General features: G+C 48.1%; 1 protein-coding gene across 14 annotated transcripts in view; it reads right to left on the reverse strand.

Annotated features, from left to right (window-relative positions):
- Positions 1–22,678, reverse strand: part of PITPNM2 (phosphatidylinositol transfer protein membrane associated 2) — a 135,427-nt gene that overhangs the window by 32,379 nt on the left and 80,370 nt on the right. For all 14 annotated transcript variants that reach the window (XM_077308240.1, XM_077308243.1, XM_077308237.1 and 11 more), the window contains 7 exons: positions 14,380–14,594; positions 13,505–13,626; positions 10,457–10,690; positions 9,889–10,215; positions 5,866–5,961; positions 1,301–1,405; positions 643–713 (listed from right to left, as the gene is read on the reverse strand). In XM_077308240.1, coding sequence (XP_077164355.1) covers positions 643–713; positions 1,301–1,405; positions 5,866–5,961; positions 9,889–10,215; positions 10,457–10,690; positions 13,505–13,626; positions 14,380–14,594 — 1,170 coding nt within the window. The remainder of the gene's footprint in view (positions 1–642; positions 714–1,300; positions 1,406–5,865; positions 5,962–9,888; positions 10,216–10,456; positions 10,691–13,504; positions 13,627–14,379; positions 14,595–22,678) is intronic.

Raw genomic sequence — 22,678 nt, forward strand, 5'->3', positions numbered from 1 at the left:
GTGTGTGTGTGTGAGGGAGAGAGAGAAAGAGAGAGAGAGAGAGAGAGAGAGAGAGAGAGAGACACGCAGGCTTGAAGCTGAGTTTCCCTCCCTTTCTGGCATTGTTCGGCCAGAGCTGTCCGTTCAGCACTGGGCTGACTCCTGGTTGCATGGAGATTGGCTGGCTTCGTGGGTAAAATTCTCAAAGAAGTCAAATCAGATGCAAGCTGATGGAAATAATAGGTCTGTAACAATGAAGCTCAAGTCCTAAACCAGAAGAAGAGCTGGTTTTTATAACCTGCTTTTCTCTACTAATAAGCATCTCAAAGCAGCTTATAATATCCTTCCAACAGACACATGTGAGGTAGGTGGGGCTGAGAGAGCCCTGATATTATTGATCTGTGAGAACAGCGCTATCAGGGCTGTGATGAGCCCAATGTTACCCAGTTGGCTACATGTGGAGGAGTGGGGAATCAAACCCCACTCGCCAGATTAGAAGCTGCTGCTCTTAACCACAAAGGCACACAGCATTTCCTCCTAAGTGTGCTGCAAGGGGCTGGTGCAGGGAGAGACCGACATGGTAAACGCTGCCCCGATCCACCACCCAATGGTTTGCCCCTTTAAATAACAGCCGGGCAAGGGAAGCGAAGGGAGATGCCATACCTCAATGATGCCGAATTTCTCCACGCTGCATCCGACACTGTATTCCGCGGCTGATTCCAGGCACGGATCATCTGGAGGCAAAGAGGTTGGACAGATGGGTGATGTATCCACTCTACGGTTTGCAGGAAAAGGTCTGGCTAATACCTAGTCTTACATTTACCAGCATGGAATACCAATTGCTGATCTGCAGCCATGAGATTGGGGTGGGGGGTGTTTCCTTCGTACAGTCTTGCTTTTATGACCCTCACTGATAGATTGGCTTTAACGATCATCGTGCCTCTCTACCAAGGAACTTTGACGGCCCATTCTGCACATGCTGGATAATGCACGTTCAATGCGCTTTAGAACCAGATTTTCCTGTTTCACACGGGGAAAATCCAGCTGCAAAAGCACCTTGAAAGCCCATTCTCCAACAGGTGCGGAATTAGCCTCTGAGAAAGGGGAACGGGTGCCTGTTATGAGGAACTCTCTGCAGCCCCCATGAACTACAGTTCCCAGGCTTCTGTTGGAGAAGTGAAAGGGGTAACTAATACTGGCCTGTAAGGAAGGCACAGCTTCTGGGAGGCCTGTGCATTGAATCAGCAGTTCCAGTCACAGACATTTAAGAGACTGAGCAAACAGGCTTCTCCCACAGTATCACGCTAAACAAATAAATTACCAGCGACGTCTTCAGATTCAGGGGTTTCAATCTTATCCATGAGATCATTTGAACTCCATTTAGTGATTTCTTTGGGGAACACCTCTTCGTTTTCAGACAGATCCTCTTCAAAGAGAGAGAGAGGGAAAGAGAGAGAGAGAGAGAAAGAGTCATGCGGAGAAGCACAAACGGAGCACTGCCCCAAAGCTCTTGGGTAGCTTCTAACAATTCTCGGCTAGCAAGGGGAACAGAGAGATCGGTGCTTGTAAAATCCAGAGCAGTCCTTAGGACAGGAAAAAAAAAATCAAAGAGGCTTTGAAAGAAACAGTAGACAAAGCCTTCTTAGATCAAAACGGTACTGTCGTGCTAACTTTGAACAGCCCCCTGTTAAAAACCTTTACAGTCACTTGCTGCAAGGCCAGCTCCCCTTACTCTGCACTAGTAAAAGCTGCTTGGTTTCGGCAAGCAGAGATACACGTTCCTGGCTGCTGCCAGACATCCCTCCGTCCCCAACGCTGTCCTGATATAACACTACAACGGAACTCTCACAGATCAACGCTGCCCTTCACGTGGGGTGAGCCAAAGGCATCCCAATTTCAGTCTGCGTTAGACATTTGGGTGTGTAGCAGATGTCAAAATTCTAGGGCTTTTCCGCACCCATTAAAAATAGCATTATGCCCGCTGAATGGAAGCCGAATATTCCGGCCCCTGCGTATGACGTCACCCACATCCAGCCGACAGTACTCTACATCAGGGGTAGTCAACCTGTGGTCCTCCAGGTGTCCATGGACTACAATTCCCATGAGCCCCTGCCAGCAAACACTGGCAGGGGCTCATGGGAATTGTAGTCCATGGACATCTGGAGGACCACAGGTTGACTAACCCTGCTCTACATCTTTAGAAAAGCGCTTCTTCGGGAATCTGGGAAAGTGGATTCACCACCCTAAAAAACACTAGCGACCGGAGAGCAACCAGCAGGCAACCGGCAGAAGGAAGGTACGGAGGGTCAAACGCGCTAAAGTCATCTGCAATGTCCTGCCCTCATTCCCATTTCCCTTTCCCGAGGACGAGTATTACTTCTTTAAAAATGGCAAACTTCCTGGAGCAACAAATAGGCAGACACATGTGCAGGCAATGCCTGAAATAAAAAAGAGATTATTTAATTCAATAAAGTGTGCCTCTTGAAAGTTTTCTCCTCCCCCACTCAAATCAGGAACTATATTAATTTATTCATTTATCAAAGGACTTCGGCGCCCATGGAAGTCAATGGCGTCATAGACTATAATGGGAATGTCAGTGTTCCCGCCTTTCCCAGGGCCTGAAGAAGGGAGGTTTGAGGTGCCGCCTCCAATCTTTCACAGTAGCTCCAGGAGGCTCTTCCCTGACTCCCCTCCAAATTTCAAAATGATTGGTCAAAGGGGTCCACGTCTAGGGGTTCCCAAAGAGCGTGCCCACATCCACTCCATTATATCTTATGGGACAGACTCTCCATTGGATATAACAGGGCAATTTCATGTGGATGATCTTGAAATCAGGGCTGAGGCAAGGAAGTAACAGTAGAGCAAAAAGTTAAATGTGAAAACGGCCTGACTCTCTTCTTATTAACTACTCAGTTAATGAACCAAGTAAACTATCAGCGCCTCAAATTGTGAGCAACGTTTAGCAAAGCCAAAGATAAAAACGGCAATTGGTTCAGACGTCATATCTACCGAAAGATGAATTAGATCTCTAACATCGCTGGGACTGGCCACCCGTCCCATATGCGAAGCCGCTCTGATTAACGATGCGTATTTTAAATCTGCCGTTAATGAATATATCACACTGACTAATCCAATAAGGCTTTCTGCCCGCTCTCTGATAATTTGTGGAGCGGAGCATGTTGGGAGAAAATGTCTTTTGTCAAATCGGTACGGAATAGCACAGGGTGAATTTAGATTGCGAGTCTGTCCCCGCAACTTAATCTAAATATTGAACTCATTTGCGAGAGAGGCTTAATTACAGGCCTCGATGCTGCATACCGGGATCCATGCACCAGCTTCTGATCCCGTTATTTGCATTCTTAATCGTGCAGATATTAATAATTCACTTTGTCAGACTTCTGCCGGCAAACGGGAACGTGTAGGAAGGCCTTGTAACGTTCTGTTTCAAAATTACAAATTCCGTCCTTGATTTCTTCGAGGTATGCCGAAATAATAGAGCTTTCCGCAGAAGATTAAGATGTGGATTTTAGAGTTTCCGTGTCCCTGGGAGAGCGTTTCAGTTCCCACCCCACCTGCCTGGTCCTGACAAGGGGGATAGCGTTGTGTGGAATCTCCGCTATTTAAAGGGCAGCATGCTCCAGCCCATGTTGGCCCACATTTCTCATGTGGCTTATGATCCAATATGGCCCAGGGAAGTGCTCAGTTACCTTCTTGCTCTGAAGGCATGGGTTCGGAAGAAAACTGACACGAAGACAGCAAGAACTGAACTAGATCCCCAACAAAAATCTCCAAGTTTGGCAACACAATGGACCTTCCTGCTAGTACGCGCTATAGGCTGGTTTCAGTTTAAACGCTGCACATTGGCAGGGTTACGATCCTGCCTCAGACCACAAGTTCAGGGTACAGACACAGCAACTCCCCTCTTTGCTACAGGCAAAGGGTGGGCCCCAATTTGCCGTCTCTGCCGGAGAGCCTTTCCTCTACCTCTCCTCCACAGGAAAGCTGCTTTGCGGTCAAATTTCAGCCCTCCCACATTTTCTGTTGCACGCGTGATTTCTGTTCTGGGCTTTCAGGTCCCAAACCTGCTGAGAGGGTGGGATGTTTATTTTTTCTTAATCGTTCTTTACGATGGCTAGTATTTTTAGATACTTCACAAATCGGAAAGGAGCGGCAGTGACTGAGGCCCGCCTTGGCTAAGTGTGGCATTCTCAGTGCTGCGTAATGCTCTTACATAGAATCATAGAACAATAGAATTGGAAAGGATCTCCTGGGTCATCTAGTCCAACCCCCTGCACTATGCAGGACACTCACATCCCAATCGCTCATCCACTGTCACCTGCCACCCCCTTGAGCCTTCCCAGAGTCAGCCTCTCCGTCAGATGGCTCTCCAGCCTCTGTTTAAAAATCTCCAAAGAGGGAGAACCCACCACCTCCTGAGGAAGCCTGTTCCACTGAGAAACCGCTCTGACTGTCAGGAACTTCTTCCGGAGGTTTAGACGGAATTTCTTTTGCATTAATTTCATCCCATTAGTTCTGGTTACGGCTCCTGCCTGATAATTTTTTTGCTAATCCATCTGAAGGGAAAGTCTATTGCATTATGCTGAAGCAGACAGGTGGCTGACTATGGACATAGGGTTTTTCTGCATTAACTAACAGGATCCTCCCACAATGTACCCCCATAATAAAATGCAACATGTACTGGCAGCAAGCTCCTTGTGCCTAGAATACATATTCTTCCCTAATCCATAAGGGAGGGCAGTATACAAACTCAATAAATAAATACTGAGGTCTATGGTTGAGGCCGGCGTGACAAGGAAGCTCCTTTCAAAACAGAGCAATGCTCTGGTGGCTTCCTTCCTCCTCCCTCTATGGGTTGTTACTGGGATGAATGGATTGTTTATAGAATGGGTTTTCCTGCTGTATCTTCATAGAATTATAGAGTTGGAAGGGGCCATACAGGCCATCTAGTCCAACCCCCTGCTCTATGCAGGATCAGCCCTAAGCATCCTAAAGCATCCAAGAAAAGTGTGTATCCAACCTTTGCTTGAAGACTGCCAGTGAGGGGGAGCTCACCACCTCCTTAGGCAGCCTATTCCACTGCTGAACTACTCTGACTGTGAAAAACTTTTTCCTGATATCTAGCCTATATCGTTGTACTTGTAGTTTAAACCCATTACTGAGTGTCCTTTCCTCTGTAGCCAACAGAAACAGCATCCTGCCCTCCTCCAAGTGACAACCTTTCAAATACTTAAAGAGGGCTATCATGTCCCCTCTCAACCTCCTTTTCTCCAGGCTGAACATTCCCAAGTCCCTCAACCTATCCTCATAGGGCTTGGTCCCTTTCTTGGTTTGTAATTATGGATCTCTGTGTTTTACATCTGGGGTTTTTAAGGGGAGTTTTATTGGGGATTTTATTCAGACTGTTGTAACCCGCCACGAGCCACTTGGGAGTGGAGGGTAATAAACTGAAACAATAAATAAATAAAATAGATAAACAAATAAATAAAACAACCTGTCTCGGGCTGCAGGTTGTCGGGGAGCCATTAAAAAACCAGCCATTCCTGATGATAATTTTTCTATTTTTTAACCACGGCATCAAACAAGGGAATCTGGGGGCCTCCCCAGCAAGAAAACCAATGCACACTTAAATTCATGCACATCCCAGCGAGGGCGAAAACAACCCACGTTAAGCAGAACGACCTGCCGAGGAGAAAACACCCGCCGGCTTTCCGTCACAGGTGCAGATGTGCTCCTGATGTGACGCCGTTCCCGATAAGAAGAGACAGTTCTCCCGTCTCACACATGCATGCTGGCGCGGGCGGGGATGCGCACGGACTCTTCACACCCGGCCCGATTTAGCGGCGAATCTCGTTTTGCTCCACCTACCGTGTGCGTCGAAAAACTCGTCGTCCGAGCTCTCATCGGAATCGCGGGCGATGCTCTGCATCCTCCACTCGGATAAGCTATGGCGTGAGGGGCTTGCTAGGAGAAAGCAGACAGGGCGGAGGCCGTGAGCCACAGGCTGAGAGCGAGGCAGTCTGTGCGCTCCCCTTGGCGGCAGAGGCATCGTCGGGCGGGCCGCCTGACAGCCCGTCCCCCGAAATGTGAACACACGGCGTGCCCCGTGACGTCGGCGTGAAGTCAAACTTTCCTCCCAGCGATGTTTATTGTTTGAGAGGCCGGAGCGCTGCGCTTGCCATTCCTCAGCGGCTGTTTCCAAAGGGCAGCTATTTATAAGCATCGGGAGGATGTGTAAAATCATTTCGGTTTTCAGGTTGGCCATTAGGGGAGGAAGTCGCCGGGTGGAGAGCGCTGCCCTGCAAAGTCACGGCCGGCCAGCAACGACAGTGCGGTACCCTAGGAAAACAATCGGCAAGCTTCGGGGGGCACCCAGAGCGCTTCCTCAGGCCCTGAGAAGTTGGTATTGGCTGCACCGGAAGAAATGTGCACGCATGAGAGCTATAAGCAAGTTTCCCCAGCAGAGAAAACAGCGGCTGCCTTGGGCATTTCTGGAGGGTAATCTGAAGTCCTGAGTGGTACTTGGGTCAGAACACAAGGCCACAGAGTTCTGGGGTTCTACCTGAGCTACCTGCTCCCCCCAATCAAATCCAAGTGTAAGAGTCACCCTTTCAGCTTCACCTGTTATTTATTTTTAGAAGGCAAGATAGCAATTTAGAAAGAAGGGGGACGGCTCCATAGCAAATCATAAATATCAAAAAATCATGCAGATTCTTTCAACCTTTTGACGGTGGAGGTACTGCTGAAATATTTTTCAGGCTTCAAGGGACCAGGAAGTGATGTCATCTGGCCACGCTTCCCTGCCACGACCCCCAGAAGTGAGAGGAACCTCAGGCAGCAGAGGCTTAAATGTCCGGGGACTTCCCACCCCCCCCCCAGCTCCGGGCCCATAACTGAGCACTTTGGGTGGGGGTGGTCAACCTACCCAAATAAAGGCTGCATTTTTAAAAAAATTAAAACCTTTTCTTTCCTCTTTGCTCGGAGCCAGAAACAAGAACCACGGGGTGAGGGGGCTCTCCCCAGCTGCTCTTTTGAGAAACCCACTGAAGGGCCTTCACAGTACCGTATGGTACTTTGGTACCCTGGTTGGGAACCCCTGGGATGGTTGAATATAGAACAGGAAGATAATTTTCTCCCCAACACCCTCTTCATAACAATCCTTAAAACAGCCTCTGCAAAATACAATACTCCTTCCTTCTCACCTTTTAAATTTCAGACTTAAATTGTTTTCCGTGACTATTTTGTGGCTATGCCATTCATTTAATCCTTACTACACACTCCATTTTGCAGCTACTGGTGAAATTTCAGGGGCTGAAACGACCAGATCACGGCCACGCAGCCAGAAAACCCGCAAGAACCAGCTGGCTCCAGCCCTGAACACCTTCGACAGTTTCCTCCGGAGGCTGTTTTTCAAATGAAAACCAGACCTTTGCAGAGACAGGAGCATGTGTCCGTGCATGGTGCATCCCTTAGCCCTAAGAACAGGGGGCAGTGCTGAGTCCCCTGCGAACGTCGGACCTTCCGCCGCTGTAAAGCTGATTTCAATTTTTCTTATGGAGTTCCTGTCTCCCACGCCCAGTGCTGGGTGAGGGACCAGAGAATCTGCACCGAATGGCTGCCGACAACCATGTCTTCTTTAATAAAGACAGCCAGAGCTTGTTAAATTCACATCAGGCCGTCAGAAGACATTCGGGGGGGGGGGGGAGGTGTTAAAAGACACAGCAGCACGAGAACAGAGAAGGCCGAGCGGGTCAGCCAACCACTTTGGGATTCTAATTTTACTAATTGTCATGTGGAAGCCCACCGAGCCTTCCCCTCCCCTCGCCGGGATCCACTGCACGGCTAATTATGGCTTTGGTATTCAGTCTGCAGCCACTGTCGATCCCACCCTGTTCCTCGGGGGGTAAGAGAGAGGGATGATTGGCAGCATGCAGCCCGTTCCCTCCGGAATGACGTCAAAGGTCCTCACATAATAGGTGCTAAAAATAGAGCAGATAAGAAGACAGGCGGACTTGTGGCCAGGGGTCTTAACTTGGGCAGCATTGGACGGATAGAGCCTCATAACAAAGGGACGACACGCCCACTTCCTCTCCCGGCCAGCTGGAAAGATCTGGGCCGTTCTCTCGGCCTCGAGCACAGTGGCTTTCTGTACCTAAGCGCACAGAAGATTAAAATAACCGTGTGACGGACTTCCCTGGATTGAATCGCTGCCACTTGCTTCTCTGGCTACCTTCCTCAGCTAAATGGATCCAGCTTAAAACAAAAGGGAGCGTCTCGCTGACAGGTGCAGAATGCTGAGTGTCAAGGAGATGCCAAGAGTTCCCCGAGCCGGATGTGCCCTCCAGCTACCGCTTCTGTATACAGGAGGAGGGTTGGCCGAACAGCCCTGAATCGCGGATAGGCTGCAGAGGGCATTTCAATGATTATGTTTGTTCTGTGCCAGATGCATCCACCACTGCTGGGGGAAATACCGCAGGCTACTCAGCCAGGGATTCTCAAATGTTTGAGCTCAGGCTATCGTTCTAAGCCAGGGGTAGTCAAAATGCGGCCCTCCAGATGTCGCTGTCAGGGGCTCATGGGAATTGTAGTCCATGGACATCCGGATGCCGCAGTTTGACTACCCCTGTTCTAAGCTTATTCTACCTTCCCTGCTCCCTGACCCAGCAGTAGCCCTTGTCTGAATGTGTGCACAAGGGAACAAAGCACCAGTCTTCCAAACTAGACTGGGATGAGATGGGGGAAAGAGGAACAGCGTTCATCTGCTGATAACCAAGAAGGGACCTCTGCTAGCAGGTATTCAGTCAAGTCCTGTTTTCGATATGCAAAAACAAAAGCCTACAAAAAACAAATATGAAGCTGCTTCCTGCCGAATTATTATTATTATTTAGATTTAGATTTTTATCCCGCCACTCACCGAAGATTCGTGGCGGGTTACATAAAGACAAATTAAAACTCCATTAAAATAAATCACAACCCCCAATACCATTAAACCCATTAAAAAAACCCTTAATATTAGACCTTCGGTCTATCAGGGTCACAACACAGATTGGCAGAGACACTCCAGGACTTCAAGTGTTTGTGTCTGTGGGGGGGGGGTCTTCCTCTTGATCTTTCTCTTTGTTCTTTTTAAAAAGGGTGATCACATTACAACGCGGCTGACTGCTTTACAACAATGTTTGTACGTTTTAAAATAGCAGACTTGCAGGCTTACACAGCAGTGGTATGATGTTATAACTCAGCATTTTTTTAAACATTACATTTGGGACACTTTTGGGGGAAGCGATCAAGGGCGCAGAATATGGATGCAATGAAAACAAAGGTGCAACCAGGCACCATTTTGCAAAAAACATGTTTTTAGAAAAGGTGAAGGGAGCAAAGCATGGTGGGAGGCTGCCTCCGTCAGACTCAGGGTCACGAATTTCAGCCTGGGAAAGGAGGGGAGGAAAGCCCAAATGCGGAAAAGCTAGAGTTAATCCGCAAACAAAGGAAATCCAAAGTGGGGCCAAAAGAAGGTATGTTTCCTAATGCGGAAATGGTCAGGCCATGGCAAACCACCTCCAAACGCCTCTCGTTTGGCTTCCTGACAATCCTCAGATCTCCTGATTATACAACACCAATTGTATGACAAATAAATAATAAATAGCTCAATCAGCAATTGTGTTTGAAGAAAAGCTCAAGTGCTCTTTTCTGTTCCTGCAGAAAGAGATGCTGGGATAGAAACAGTTTCTTGGTGCACCTTATGGGAAAGGGAGAGAACCATTCCTCCTGGGAAAACAGCCCAGTGTTAGGGTCTAGAGCACAGCACTGTGTGACACACACGCCTCCACCCTCCTCCACCTTTCTCTCCCAACGAATCACAAGAAGGCACTGATCCTGCTGAATGCAACTCACCTCCTCTCTTCGAAGAGGACTTGGAAGACGTCGACCACTGCTTGGTCAGCACTCGCCCCGACCCAGCTTCACCAGTATTGCTCGTGGAGTCTGCTGCCTCGGCAGACGGGGATATGGCCTTTGTTTCCGCGTCGTTGTCGTCCGCAGAGTCTTTGGAAAGGTGCTGCTCCGACTCGCTGTCGCTACAGCTGAACTGGGCCATCTTCTGGGCCAGCATTAGCTGGGCCTCCTTCTCCAGCTGCCGGATGTCCTCGATGGTGAGCCCATACCACTCGTCCTGCCAGCACCAAGCCTGCCGGTGGGCCCTCACCATCACCTTCCGCAGACCTGCCAAAGGATGGTGGGAGAGAAGTTAGGCTCAGCCTGGACACTTGGCATGTTCTGAAGCAGTAGGACAAAGTCTGAGTCCAGCGACCCCTTGAAGACCCACAACGTTTAATGCAGGGTATACACTTTCAGGGGCATGCACACTTTGAAGAATTAGCAAAGCTTAATACCGAGTATATGTTTTCAGGGGCATACACAACGCCGACACCTGAGAGAGAGTGAACAGGGTGGAAACACTCACCAACGTCGTGGATGAAGCGCTCGATTTTAGACTGCATCCCCCAGTATCTGAACTCGACTTTGCACAGCTTGTATGCGCACATGATCGGGGATCTGCCCGGGTTGTTCTTTTGCTCCTTGATCCAGTCTTCAGACAGAGGCCCTCTTTTAGTCTTCACTGACTGATACAGCCTGGGATCCTCTTCGGACTTGTATTCGTGCGGGGGAATGGGGTCTCTGACAATGTCGATGGGATCTGAATACAGAACAAAAATAAGATTAAGGGGGGAAAAAGAGCAGTAAAAACTAAAACCTTAAACATCAAACCGCTCTTCCAAAGTGTGGCTTTATTCTGGAGATCGCTGAAACACAATAACCACGTGGCCTCCTGCGTTGTACACGGACGCCTCTTCGATTCAGCCTCTTTATGTGAGGTCCCATGTTTGCTTTCTCTTCAGCTACTGCAAGCAAGACCTCCAACTCGGAGACACCACTTTCGTGTAAAGATGAATGCCCTCTGACACATCTGACTGTGGCATCTCTTTTGAATAATGGGACAGCCCGGCAGAACTAGATTGGCCATTACGATATCAATCTCCCATTGTTCCAAGTGCTGCCCCAGAACACAGATAAATTCCAACTAGGGTTCTGCGAGAATGGCTACGGGAGGACACTTAAGCGGACAAAACCTGCAAGGAATGCAAATCTTACAACGGCTCCCATTTACAAGCCATGGCTCTCGCTGGCATGTCCCTAGAACAGTCTCTGGGTACGGAAGAGAAAGAAGAAGAGGGAGGAAGAGGGAAGGAGGGGGAGGAGGTAGGTGCTAGCACCCTACTTTCTGCAACCTGAAGGAGTCTCAAAGCAGCTTACAATCGCTTCTCCTTCCTCTCTTCCATAACAGACACCCTGTGAGGTGGGTGACTCTGGCTCTTTTCTGTTGCTATAAAGACTAGCACAGCCATCTGTCCAAAGAAGTGAACCAAATTCGTCCCCCCCCCCCAATTCCCGCCACAAATTGTGTTAGCTTTGGAGGTGTCCCTAGATCAGAGATTCTCAACCAGGGTTTGGTGAGAGCCTGGGGTTTCTTAATGACCCTAGAAGGGTTTCACAAATGGGTGGGAGTTAATTTTTTTTTTATTTCAAAAATTGTTAAACATTTATTGGGTAACATGATCATATATGGCCATGTCAAACTGCCTCTAAAATGGCCAGTGATGGGCCTAGAGGGGGTGGAAGGGGAGGAGTCATGGGTGGGCGTATCCACAGCACGGCTTCTCAGCCATATTCTGCACGATTGTGCCACTTCTGGGGTTTCTCGAAGCCTGGAGAATGCCTCAGGGGTCTCTCAACAGTAATGAAGTTGAGAAAGCCTGCCCTAGACTCTTGCTATTTCTCCGGCTACAGACAAACTCACAGGGATGCCGATTTGTCTCAAGAGCGTTATATGAATTTTCTCCCTCAGGCCCCAGCCCACCCTGGGCTGGCCTGAGCAGCTGGGTACACAGAGGGGTCCCGTTTGCTCATTCTTCACCCAGCTTTCCCGCAGCCCGAATTCTCCTTTTCTTTTCGCTTCCAGAGCTATTTAACAAACACTTCGCCATGCAAGGGAGGGGGGAGGGCGGCTGTGCAAATGGAGCGGAACTAATTAATGGCTCTCTTAAAATAAGCCCCTATTGCAGACGCTGGAATCAGGAGGCATTTAAATCTTAGGCTGAACGCTTTTAAAATATCCCTGTTCATTTTCTTGAAGAATTAACTGGCCTTCAGGCTCCCCATACGGAGATACCTACCCGCCACCTCCGTCGGCGCGCCCTGCAGGAAGCAGGCATTACTGCTCTGCTGGTGTTAACCAGGTGCCTTTTGAAATGAGTTATAGGATCTCTGTAAGCCAGCGTTAGAAATGTGATTTCTCTGGCTCTGAGACAGGTAGCTAGTTTTCCCTCTCCGTTGTTGATACAGTAAGGCTGGTGCCCCATAAATAAATGGCACAGTTATAATCTTATTGATCATGGCTGTAACAATGCAGCTGAGAGACCTGGAAATTCAGGGACAACGGCTGGCGAAATCTCAGGAGCCCGAGGAGGACTAAGAGACTGCAATTTCGGCTGACGCCTTGCTGCTCTCCACAACCAGCCAAAACGGAACAATTTAAAGGGCAGAATAAATGCTGCAAGCCTGGAGGGTGAAGGATGCTAATTTGCTGGATATACACCATGCATAAAGGTGGCAGAACTGGCCTATAACTAAATGGGGGGGGAGGGGGGAGGCTGTGGCTCAGTGGCAGCCTGTTGGCCCTTTGCTCTCAAATATTGAAGCTGCGGAAGCCAAAAGAAGCCAGCCTCACAGCTTGCTGGCATCCCCGGCTGCTGTACTTCCTCCCTGCCTCGGCCAGTGAGATGCAGCGACGGCTGCTTGCAGAACTAATTAAACCATCTGCTGCCAGGCGCTGGAGCAGACGGGCACCTCACCCCGCCACGCCCCTTCCCAGTCCGGACCTTGGAACAAAAGTTGGCATTCCCCTTCTTTCCTTGGCGCTCCGGGAAGCAGCCCCTACTGGGTCCCACAGATGAAACTCAACCCACCCTTCCAGTAAACAAAAAATACATCCTCATCCTTACAACCGTACTAATTATCCTGGTCACATCAGACATTGCTTTGTCATATAGGCCACGGATATTCCACCTGTCGTCCTCCAGATGTTCATGGACTGCAATTCCCATGAGCCCCTGCCAGCATTTGCTGGCAGGGGCTCATGGGAATTGTAGTCCATGAACATCTGGAGGACCACAGGTTGACTACCCCTGATATAGGCTCTGCCTGGAAGCTTGACATTTTGAGAATGTTCACACGCACACATGCACACACACAAGCTGACAATCCCAAGTTCATTTTTTCCGGGATGCCCCAAACTAGATTCATCGCTATTTTTCCCCGGACCATGTGTTGGTAAACCCGCTTATGTGACAGTCATTTTTGGTGGTCTCCCATCCAAATGCTAACTGGGACCAACAAGCTTATAGACACGCAACCCACCCCTTATGCATATGCAACGGAATGCAATCCTCACCGAGAATGGTCTGCCTTTTCTCTGCAGGGGAAAGGTTGAAGACGTTGGGTTGCTCTCCTGAGTCGGTTATATAATAGGTTTCAATATCAATTGAGAATTTCTCCACAAATGGGCAGGTGTACCTAAGAAAGAAAGCACAACAAAAAAACTCAGCAGAAAGCCGGCTTAGAAAGAATCACCCAGTGCTTCTTAAAAAAGAAATCTGTTTACTCAGCATAGTATATGCACAGTTGCTTTCCAGAATTGAAGCGAAATGCCTCAAGGACTTACAGGGTAACATAGAATTCATTTACACCCTGTTTTTATGATGACAAAATGTCAAGTTTTGCAAATTTGCCAAAAATCCAGCTTGCTAGAGTTTGTAGCCAAACCACAATCCGAACCATGGACCAATATGAACTGGGCGTTTAGCAAACCAAAAATGATCATATAGGTTTGCCATCCGCTTCTTTCTGCTCCCCACATCTTTTGGCAGCAAACAGAAAGCAGGGGGTTAAATTGCTTTCTGATGGCTTGCCAAAATTGAAGGGGAGCAGAAACAGCCAATTAAATGTTTCCAAGCCATTTAAACCCTTGCTTTCTGCTCCTAGTAGAGTGGAAAGAGTGGAAAGTAGAGTTCAAATGGAGCCATTTAAACCTCTTTCTGCTCTTCATAAACTGCCACAAAATGCCTTAAAATTCACGGAAATCATCGCTCTGCGAACCACGAACCAGAGAAATTGGTCCCGAATGGGAATGGGAATCAGCATGTCCTACCTCACAGGGCTGCTGGCGAGACAAATGAAGGGCAAGTTGACAAAGCACTCACTGTCTTCTGTGTTATTTGGGAAGTGATAATAAATGAATAGAGGACAAGGAGGGGAGAGAAGGCATACCTCGTCCTTGTATAAGGATACGCGTTCCAGGACTCCTCTTCCACTCTTAATGCTGCCTTTGGCAGAATAGACCGAAACCAACTGGGAATATGCATACCAATATGGTATACTTTATGGGTGTACTGCCCGTTGCCACCAGGACCATCCGTGTAGGGCCGGTTTTCCAAAATCTCTACGCCGCTTCCTTCGCCGCATGTCTCTTCTCGGCTCTTTTTCTGAAACGACAAGGAGATGATTATTAGACTTAGTGCTCTCCATGTGATAGCAGCCACATGTGCACATCGGTGGGACTAAAAAAAAATATGTGAGATTCGGGGAAGAGCTCATAGCTTTGTGGCGGAGCATGTGCTCTGCATGTAGATGGTTCAGGATTCAACCTCTGCGCTAGAAGAAGAGTACAGCAGTCAAAACAAAAGAACAGGCTTATGTGGACTAAAAGTCTGATGTGTATTAGGCAAGTCCAGGTGCACAGATGCAGATCAAAGGCCCATGTATCTTTCTGATGCTACCCACAAATCATCCAATTGCATTGATTAGTAACTCCTGTAATCAGTAACCAGAGTGATCAGTTCCTCTGGCCACTGCAGCACCACAATTTTAAACCTTTTTTTAGCTGTTCCCTTTCCCCAGGGGATTCTGGATACTTCTGTCATGCAAAAGAGAAAGGCAAAAGATTCTGGAGAATCCTCGTGCAAACACCCCTCGCCAAACTGCAATTCCCCAAATTCTTTTAGCTCAAAAAAACAACAATTAAGTTTGGCATCTGAAAAAGGGCACTCAAAAGCTTGTACCTCCAGAATCCTGGTGAGCTCTAGCATGCTCTCTCTTTATGTAAAGGGCTGTCCAGTGAGAAGCAGAGGTGGTTGGCTGAGGCCTTCCTCTGCAGAGCCTTCCCTGGTGGTCTCCCCTCCAAGAATTGGGCGGTACCATGCCTCCTGAGGTCCTGATGGACTTGAATGTTGCTCTTCCACATCTGGATTGCAGGGCCCTTCTGCATGGCCTTGTACATTCTGGCCCTGAACTGCTTTTGTTTTTGTCCCTTTACTTTTTTGCATCAGTTTATTCCCTCCCACCCCCCGCTTTCTTTTAAGACCACTTTTACCCCAATCCTAAAAAGCAGAGACATCACCCTGCCAACAAAAGTGCGTTTAGTCAAGGCTATGGTCTTCCCAGTTGCAATGTATGGCTGTGAAAGTTGGACCATAAGGAAGGCTGAGCGTCAAAGAATTGAGGCTTTTGAACTCTGGTGCTGGAGAAGACTCTTGCGAGTCCCTTGGACTGCAAGGCGAACAAACCGGTCAGTCCTAGAGGAGATCAGCCCTGACTGCTCTTTAGAAGGCCAGATCCTGAAGATGAAACTCAAATACTTTGGCCACCTCATGAGAAGGAAGGACTCCCTGGAGAAGAGCCTAATGCTGGGAGCGATTGAGGGCAAAAGAAGAAGGGGACGACAGAGAATGAGGTGGATGGATGGAGTCACTGAAGCAGTAGGTGGAAACTTAAATGGACTCCGGGGAATGGTAGAGGACAGGAAGGCCTGGAGGATCATTGTCCATGGGGTCGCGATGGGTCGGACACGACTTCGCACATAACAACAACAACAACCCCAATCTATTTCTCAAACAAGACTCTGAGTTGCCTTCTTCCTCCGGTGTAAGGAGAGCTTTCGCAGATTCTCAGAATTCCCACCCTGCATCTTAAAAAAAAAGTAAGCCTGCCTCTCTCCAACTCATGTAGAGATACAAGGAAAAAAATCAAATCCAATGAGCACAACCGTGAAAATGCAGAGATGTGGAAGAACCATGCCCAAGCCCAGAAAATTAGGAGAAGGCTAAAAGTACAGAAAAGCCCAAGATGAGCCCTTCCAGTTTCTTTTGTATCCAAACAATGTTCTCAGCCTTCTCTTTTAATTCACCCCCCCCTTCTTTGGTTTGCATTTTACAAGCGCTTTAAAGAGGCTGACACTTAGGGAATTAATCACACGCTGAGATTAGAGTTATGAACTGACTGTAAAAGACACTTCAGCAATGACCTTTTATCGTTGGCAGGCAAACAAGATGAAAAGAAACTCTTGTTCTAACAAAAACAACAAAAAAAGAATGATTAATAAAACGCCAAAGACCCAAATCTTTATCTGAGGATGGAGAGAAAAGCAGCTGATAAGAAACAGGAGGGAGGGAAGAAGGGGAAAAAAACCACATGTGGTTTTTCTTTTCAAACGGTGTTTCGAGTGTTTAAAGTCCCACCACACTTTTTAAGGCAGGGGTAGTCAAACTGCGGCCCTCCAGATGACCATGGACTACAATTCCCATGAGCCCCTGCCAGCGTTCGCCTTAATGATGACAATTGTTTAACAAAAAAAACAGTGAGTATTTTCTGAGATCGGGATAAGGAATGTCCAAGGGGAATGATCTGCAGGAGCAGCTGACAGCTTTGGGAGCAGAATTGCTCTAAGCGTAATCATGGGAAACCCTCTTAACACTGAATTACAAGAGAAAATCCAGTCATCCCCTTAGAACTCTCCCCTCGGGACGGCCCCTGTCCCTGGAAACCCAGGGCAGATGGTGACACGGATCCATCCTGGCTAAAGTAATAGCATTAAATTACTAATAAGAGGGGACCCAGATGCAGTATGATTAGCAAACATGGCAGTGACTTCGAAGGCTTTTATTAAAAAATATATTTCCCAGCAGCACAACATAAACATAGGACAAGGGTATTTTTGGGGTCAGGAAGTTGCAAGACGCTGCATGTGGACACATCTCAGAGTCACAGGCATTCGCTGGTTGCTCTGGGCCTGTCCTAACCTCACAGCCTCATGGGACTGTTTGCAGGGTCCAACGGGAAAGCAGGGAAGCAAATACCCACCGTGCTTGAAAGGAGGTCAAGATACAACATGTGATACGGGTGGAAGAGACCGAGGGAAGAGGTGAGTGTGGCCTCGTGAACTGTGCTGGGATAAGAGGAGAACATAAGAAGAACCCTACAGGACTGGTCCAAAGGTCCATCTAGGCCAGGGGTAGTCAAACTGCGGCCCTCCAGATGTCCATGGACTACAATTCCCAGGAGCCCTTGCCAGCATTCGCTGGCGAATGCTGGCAAGGGCTCCTGGGAATTGTAGTCCATGGACATCTGGAGGGCCGCAGTTTGACTACCCCTGATCTAGGCAAGCATCCCGTTTTCCCAGAGGGCCCAGATCCTGAAAACATCATTATGATTACAGTTTTAGAATCCACAAAGTGTAGGGAAGACGGTGGCATGGATTCCACCAATGAGGGAAGACACATAAGGGAGGGGGAAAGACCACGTTTCTGCTTGCAATGAATTAAGTGACAAAAGGTTGTCATTTAGAAGCGTGCGCACAGGCACTAAATTCCAAGCAAAAAACTACTTTTGAGTACAAAATCTGTGCACGTGGAGAGATGACGACTGAGCTCGGTGTGAGCTGAGATTCCTAGTCCCAAGTATTGTTCTCTCACAGACTGGCGATTACAGTTTCGCAATCAACTTTTCAAAGATGTACAGGTTACACAAGAAAAGGTCCTGGCAGGCTTTTGCTTCTGCAGATTGCTGACACAAGGCAACCTTACACTGTGTTTACTGTAAATGAGAGGCACGGGGGCCGTTATCAGTAGAACGCCCCCAAACCTGACAATATACACCCTGCTGTTCCTAGGCAGCAAGGTCTCCGCGAGGAAATAGCCAGAAAGGGATCTTTTTGACTCTCAAAGTGTTGTACCCTGAAAACATTGCGGGTCTCGAAGGATCTTTTGCTGCATAATTTGCAGCTGAGCTATTTTTTATCACAATTATGGCAATACTTCCACTGTGCGGAAAGCACCGGATATTGTTTCGAAACTTCCCGGAAACAATGCTCACGCGCATACAACTTTGACTTCGGGTGCCGCTGTGGCGCATGACCAACTCATGCTTATTTCGTAATCCCACTGTAATGACCTATAGAGAGCCAGTTTGGTGTAGTGGTTAGGAGTGCGGACTTCTAATCTGGCATGCCAGGTTTGATTCTGCACTCCTCCACATGCATCCAGCTGGGTGACCTTGGGCTCGCCAGCACTGATAAAACTGTTCTGACTGAGCAGTGATATCAGGGCTCTCTCAGCCTCTCCTCCCTCACAGGGTGTCTGTTGTGGGGAGAGGAAAGGGAAGGCAACTGTAAGCCGCTTTGAGCCTCCTTCGGGTAGGGAAAAGCGGCATATAAGAACCAACTCTTCTTCTTCTTCTTCTTCTTCTATAACTTTTCCAAAGAAGGGCTTCTGTACAAATTCTTCTGACTGCCTCTATGTGCAGCAGAATCATAAGATGCGCGGATCGCATCACTTCCACAGCAGAAGGCCGGGCCAGCAGAAAGCTCCTGTGATTTGACCCAGGTTCTCCTTTCTCCTCTCCTTTTCACAGCTGCAGAATTGCCGCTGTGCTCTCGTGCACCTTGCCGCTGTCTGAAATGCTGGCGTGGGCGAATGCAAAGGCCGCACAGCCAGCTTCAAGCCTGATCACCCCACATTCCTGTTGCAACGGCAACACTTCTGAAGTCTGGCATTTAAAAGCAACAAATAAACAGGACGGTGACTGATGACGGTCCCGCCGTGGCTTTTGCTAGGAGCTTTAATTAACGCAAAACCCTAAAAGCAGAATCGCAGTGACAGTTATTGGCGGAATTACCTGCGACTGAAGCCCAGCTGGCTTGCAGTGAATCCTTTCCAGCCAAAGGCCTCTGGAGAACGACCCCTGGGGTGTCGCCCAGCAAGGGGTGGGTGCCTGAGAAAGTACATGAGAACGCCACCTTCAAGCTGGGCTGCTTTCCCCCCCCAGGGATGAATCAGAACAGGGCTCCGTGAACCAATTCTTTCGGATAGCTCGATCTCGACATGCTATTCATTAGCCGATCTGTTGGCGGCGTCCTGATGGGGATACGCAGACATTGATCTGCAAGGCCAGATGTTTTGCATCTGGCTGTTAACCAGGGCTCGAAGTGTCCAAGAATCAGCAAGCAGAGAAATCAGCTAGGTGGGCCGGGAGGGGGCCGCTCCGCCAATGCAATTATCCTTCGGAATAATTTCTACCCAATTCACTGTCTGCCTCCGTGGGACATGGTTAGGAATGATTAAACAGGCTCGGGCACCGGAGACGAATGCTAACGGCACAAATCCCTTTATGTTTTAAACCAGAGATTGGTCTGTTTTGACAACATCGCTGCAAATGTTCTGGGGTAGAAAAAGACGATTAAATCACAACAGTGGATCATTTACAGACAAAGCTGGGGAGGGGGATCTCTAACGAGCTGTGGAATCACCTTTCCAGCTGCCTTGTTCCAGAACAGCTTAGTCCCTGCGGGAAAAGGTTAAGGGAAGTCAAATACAATCAGCTGTGGTTTGGCCCTCTTCATTCATTCATTCATTCATTCATTCATTCATTCATTCATTCATTCATTCATTCATTCATTCATTCATATCAACTTTTATTCACTGTCACCCCCGGACGTTTGTTTTGCTTCCAGCTGCATTTATTTATTTATGAAATGTTTAGGCCGCCCCTCTCCAAAACGGTCTCAGGACAGCTTACATCAGGATATAAAAACAAGCAAATACAAAACATCTAAAACAACAGTATACTAAAAACAGCTGTACTGTGGTCGCTCCGTCCTGAACACAACCTAACACTGCCTACCGAGCTCGGAATACCCATTATGATGTCACACTGCATGGCCGGGCTCAAGATGGGGACTCACAATCTGGCTGGAAACCCAGGGGTGGGGCAGGCAGCCCCCCCCCCGATCTAGAGGTGTGATGCTTGGTGGAAGAGACCTGTTTTGCAGGCTCCCTCTGAAATCTCTAAAGGGCCCGTGTCTCCTCCTGCAGCAGCTCATTCCTCTCCACTCCATTCCATTCTTATAGGGCCTCCCACAACCAAAAGGAGGGCAGGTCCGATGCCGAAAGAAAAACACATCCCACAACAGCACATTTTGAGAGACAAGTTAAGCATCCCCTTTTCTGCCACTTAGCGGTTCACACCCCAGCGGGAGTCTCCAGCGCAGTTTTAAATTATACAGCCTGTTCTTCAAAAAAGGAAGAGGTTTCCCCCTCGTTCTTCTAGCTACCGTATTCGCCTTTTAAGGTTTATCGGCATCCATCGCCTGTTTTGTTTTACTTATCCAGCTAGCATCATGTTATGGAGAGAGTCAGCCTTAAGCCCCAACCTCTGTTTCCATGGCAACACAACTGCATCAGCAATCCGATGGAAATTTTTTTTTTCCTGGGCTAGCTTTGGTCGGGCTTCTGCTAGCACGTAAATCATTAACACTAATAGCAAAATCAAATGATGTCACCGGCGGCCAGAAATGAGAGCGGAGCACGCCATCTGAGCCGAAACACGCGTCCTCTAACAATAATCAGATTAGAATATATGTAATTATTAAGTATTTAAAGATGGATGGGGTATAAAGGAGGTCACGTTGAGGCCACTGGGGCTGAACTCAGTTAAAAGGTTCAACAGGGTTTTGGTTAAAATCTGGAGAAGGCTTACTAGACCCGTGACAGAAGTTTGGAATGAACATGGATTATTGAACGATATCAAAAGAGATCTTGTACTGAAAACAAGGTTTTGTATTACACTGTAGCTGACAACCAAGGCATTGTGTTGAACAACGCGTATTATCTCTACTGTGATCACTGGAGACATTAGAATTATAATGGATTATGATTTATAGTTTGTATTATAAAATTCAGGAACTCTGAATGAATTAAAGCTGAATCCATGAACATATTAAATGCGTTTTAACATGGAGGATGGCTCCCTACCTTGACTTAGCTGACCCATGCTTCGGTAACCTCAAGGCTAGACTACTGTAACACAGTGTATGTGGGACTACCCTTGAATACAGCTCAGAAACATCAGCCGGCACAGAACACTGCAACTCAATTACTATCGAGAGCTACATGGAGCAGTGTATTACACCAATTGTATAGTTATTCTATTATGCAGCCAGTATCAAAATTAGGTACACAATATCCATTCAAGGTCCTGGTTGATACCTATAAACTTTTCAGGAGGACACTTCTACAAAGGGACATTGTTCCTTGTAGGTTTGTAGATTGCTTTTAATTTGGACATCTGGCCTGCCTTTGGGAGGAAAGAAAGAGAGAATCCAAATTAACTAAAATTTGAGTTCTTTAAATGCTAAGTTTTTCCAATAGCCTTTCAATTCATTTTCAAAGGATGTGGTATTCCTTTATTTTCACGATGGCTCAGTCAACGCTGGCATGCCGCCCAGCCTGTCCTTATCACACACGAAACCTTCAGCACGCCCCGCCTGTGCCAAACTATCTGCGAGGCAGAAGTCAAGCTCTCAGCCAACAGAGGGGGGAAATGTCTGTGTTGCTGCAGCATATCTATGCCAGCACATCTGGTCCAAGAGCGAAGGCACTGGACAGAGAAAGGAGTGAAACTGCACTGGCGGACAGATGCACATCAAAGAGATCAGCGTCTGGAAGAAGCTTGGCTCCAGGCTCTGATACTGGGGCTGAAGGGAACCTGGATATCGGTCCAATGGGACCAGAGGAAAGCAGCATGGCCTGAGCATACAAGAAGTTACATACATCTCAAATATCTGACAGCTGGAAGTCACTTAGGTCTTCCATGGCCTCCCCCAAGCCCTTTCAATGGCAGTTTTATGATTTACATGTGTCCGCTGTCAGATCTTAGCCTCTGGAGAAGACCGCAACCTCTCAGAGCAGCAGGGAGATGCTCCGCACATCAGGATATCTGTATCCCGCCTGTCCCACGGTTGCAAGAAACCGCCAATTAGCCAAAACGCGGGCAAGGACTTCTTACAGGAATGTTCTCTCACGTCATGGTGGCTGCCCCTTCTTCCAAAGCGGCTTCCGGTCAGGGTTGCAGGTCTTTATGGTGATCAGAAAAGGCTTCTTGGAAGTACCGCTGCTGAGTGACACCGACCATCTCTGTCCTGTTCTGTCTTGGTCCATCTGGCCACTTCTTCCAGCCTGGGACCAAGGCAGAAGGTTTGGGGCACCGGTGGGCAGTGGAAATTAGTGTACAATGGATGTGTCTGCAGACCCGGAGAGAGGGGCAGAGATGAAAAATGAGAAACAGAGAGAGGTAGCTTGTTAATAACAGCTCCAGAGGGACTGCTCTTCTGCAGGCTGTTCGTAGCAGATGGCTCTGTCGCATGGCGCGTTGCATCCGAAGGACCTCGCGAACACAGGAGTTCTGCCAGCTGTTAGGACAGCAAACCATCTCTCCTTGCACACAACCCAAATAAAAA

Source organism: Paroedura picta, chromosome 13, assembly GCF_049243985.1.
Source record: "Paroedura picta isolate Pp20150507F chromosome 13, Ppicta_v3.0, whole genome shotgun sequence".
Classification (NCBI taxonomy): domain Eukaryota; kingdom Metazoa; phylum Chordata; class Lepidosauria; order Squamata; family Gekkonidae; genus Paroedura; species Paroedura picta.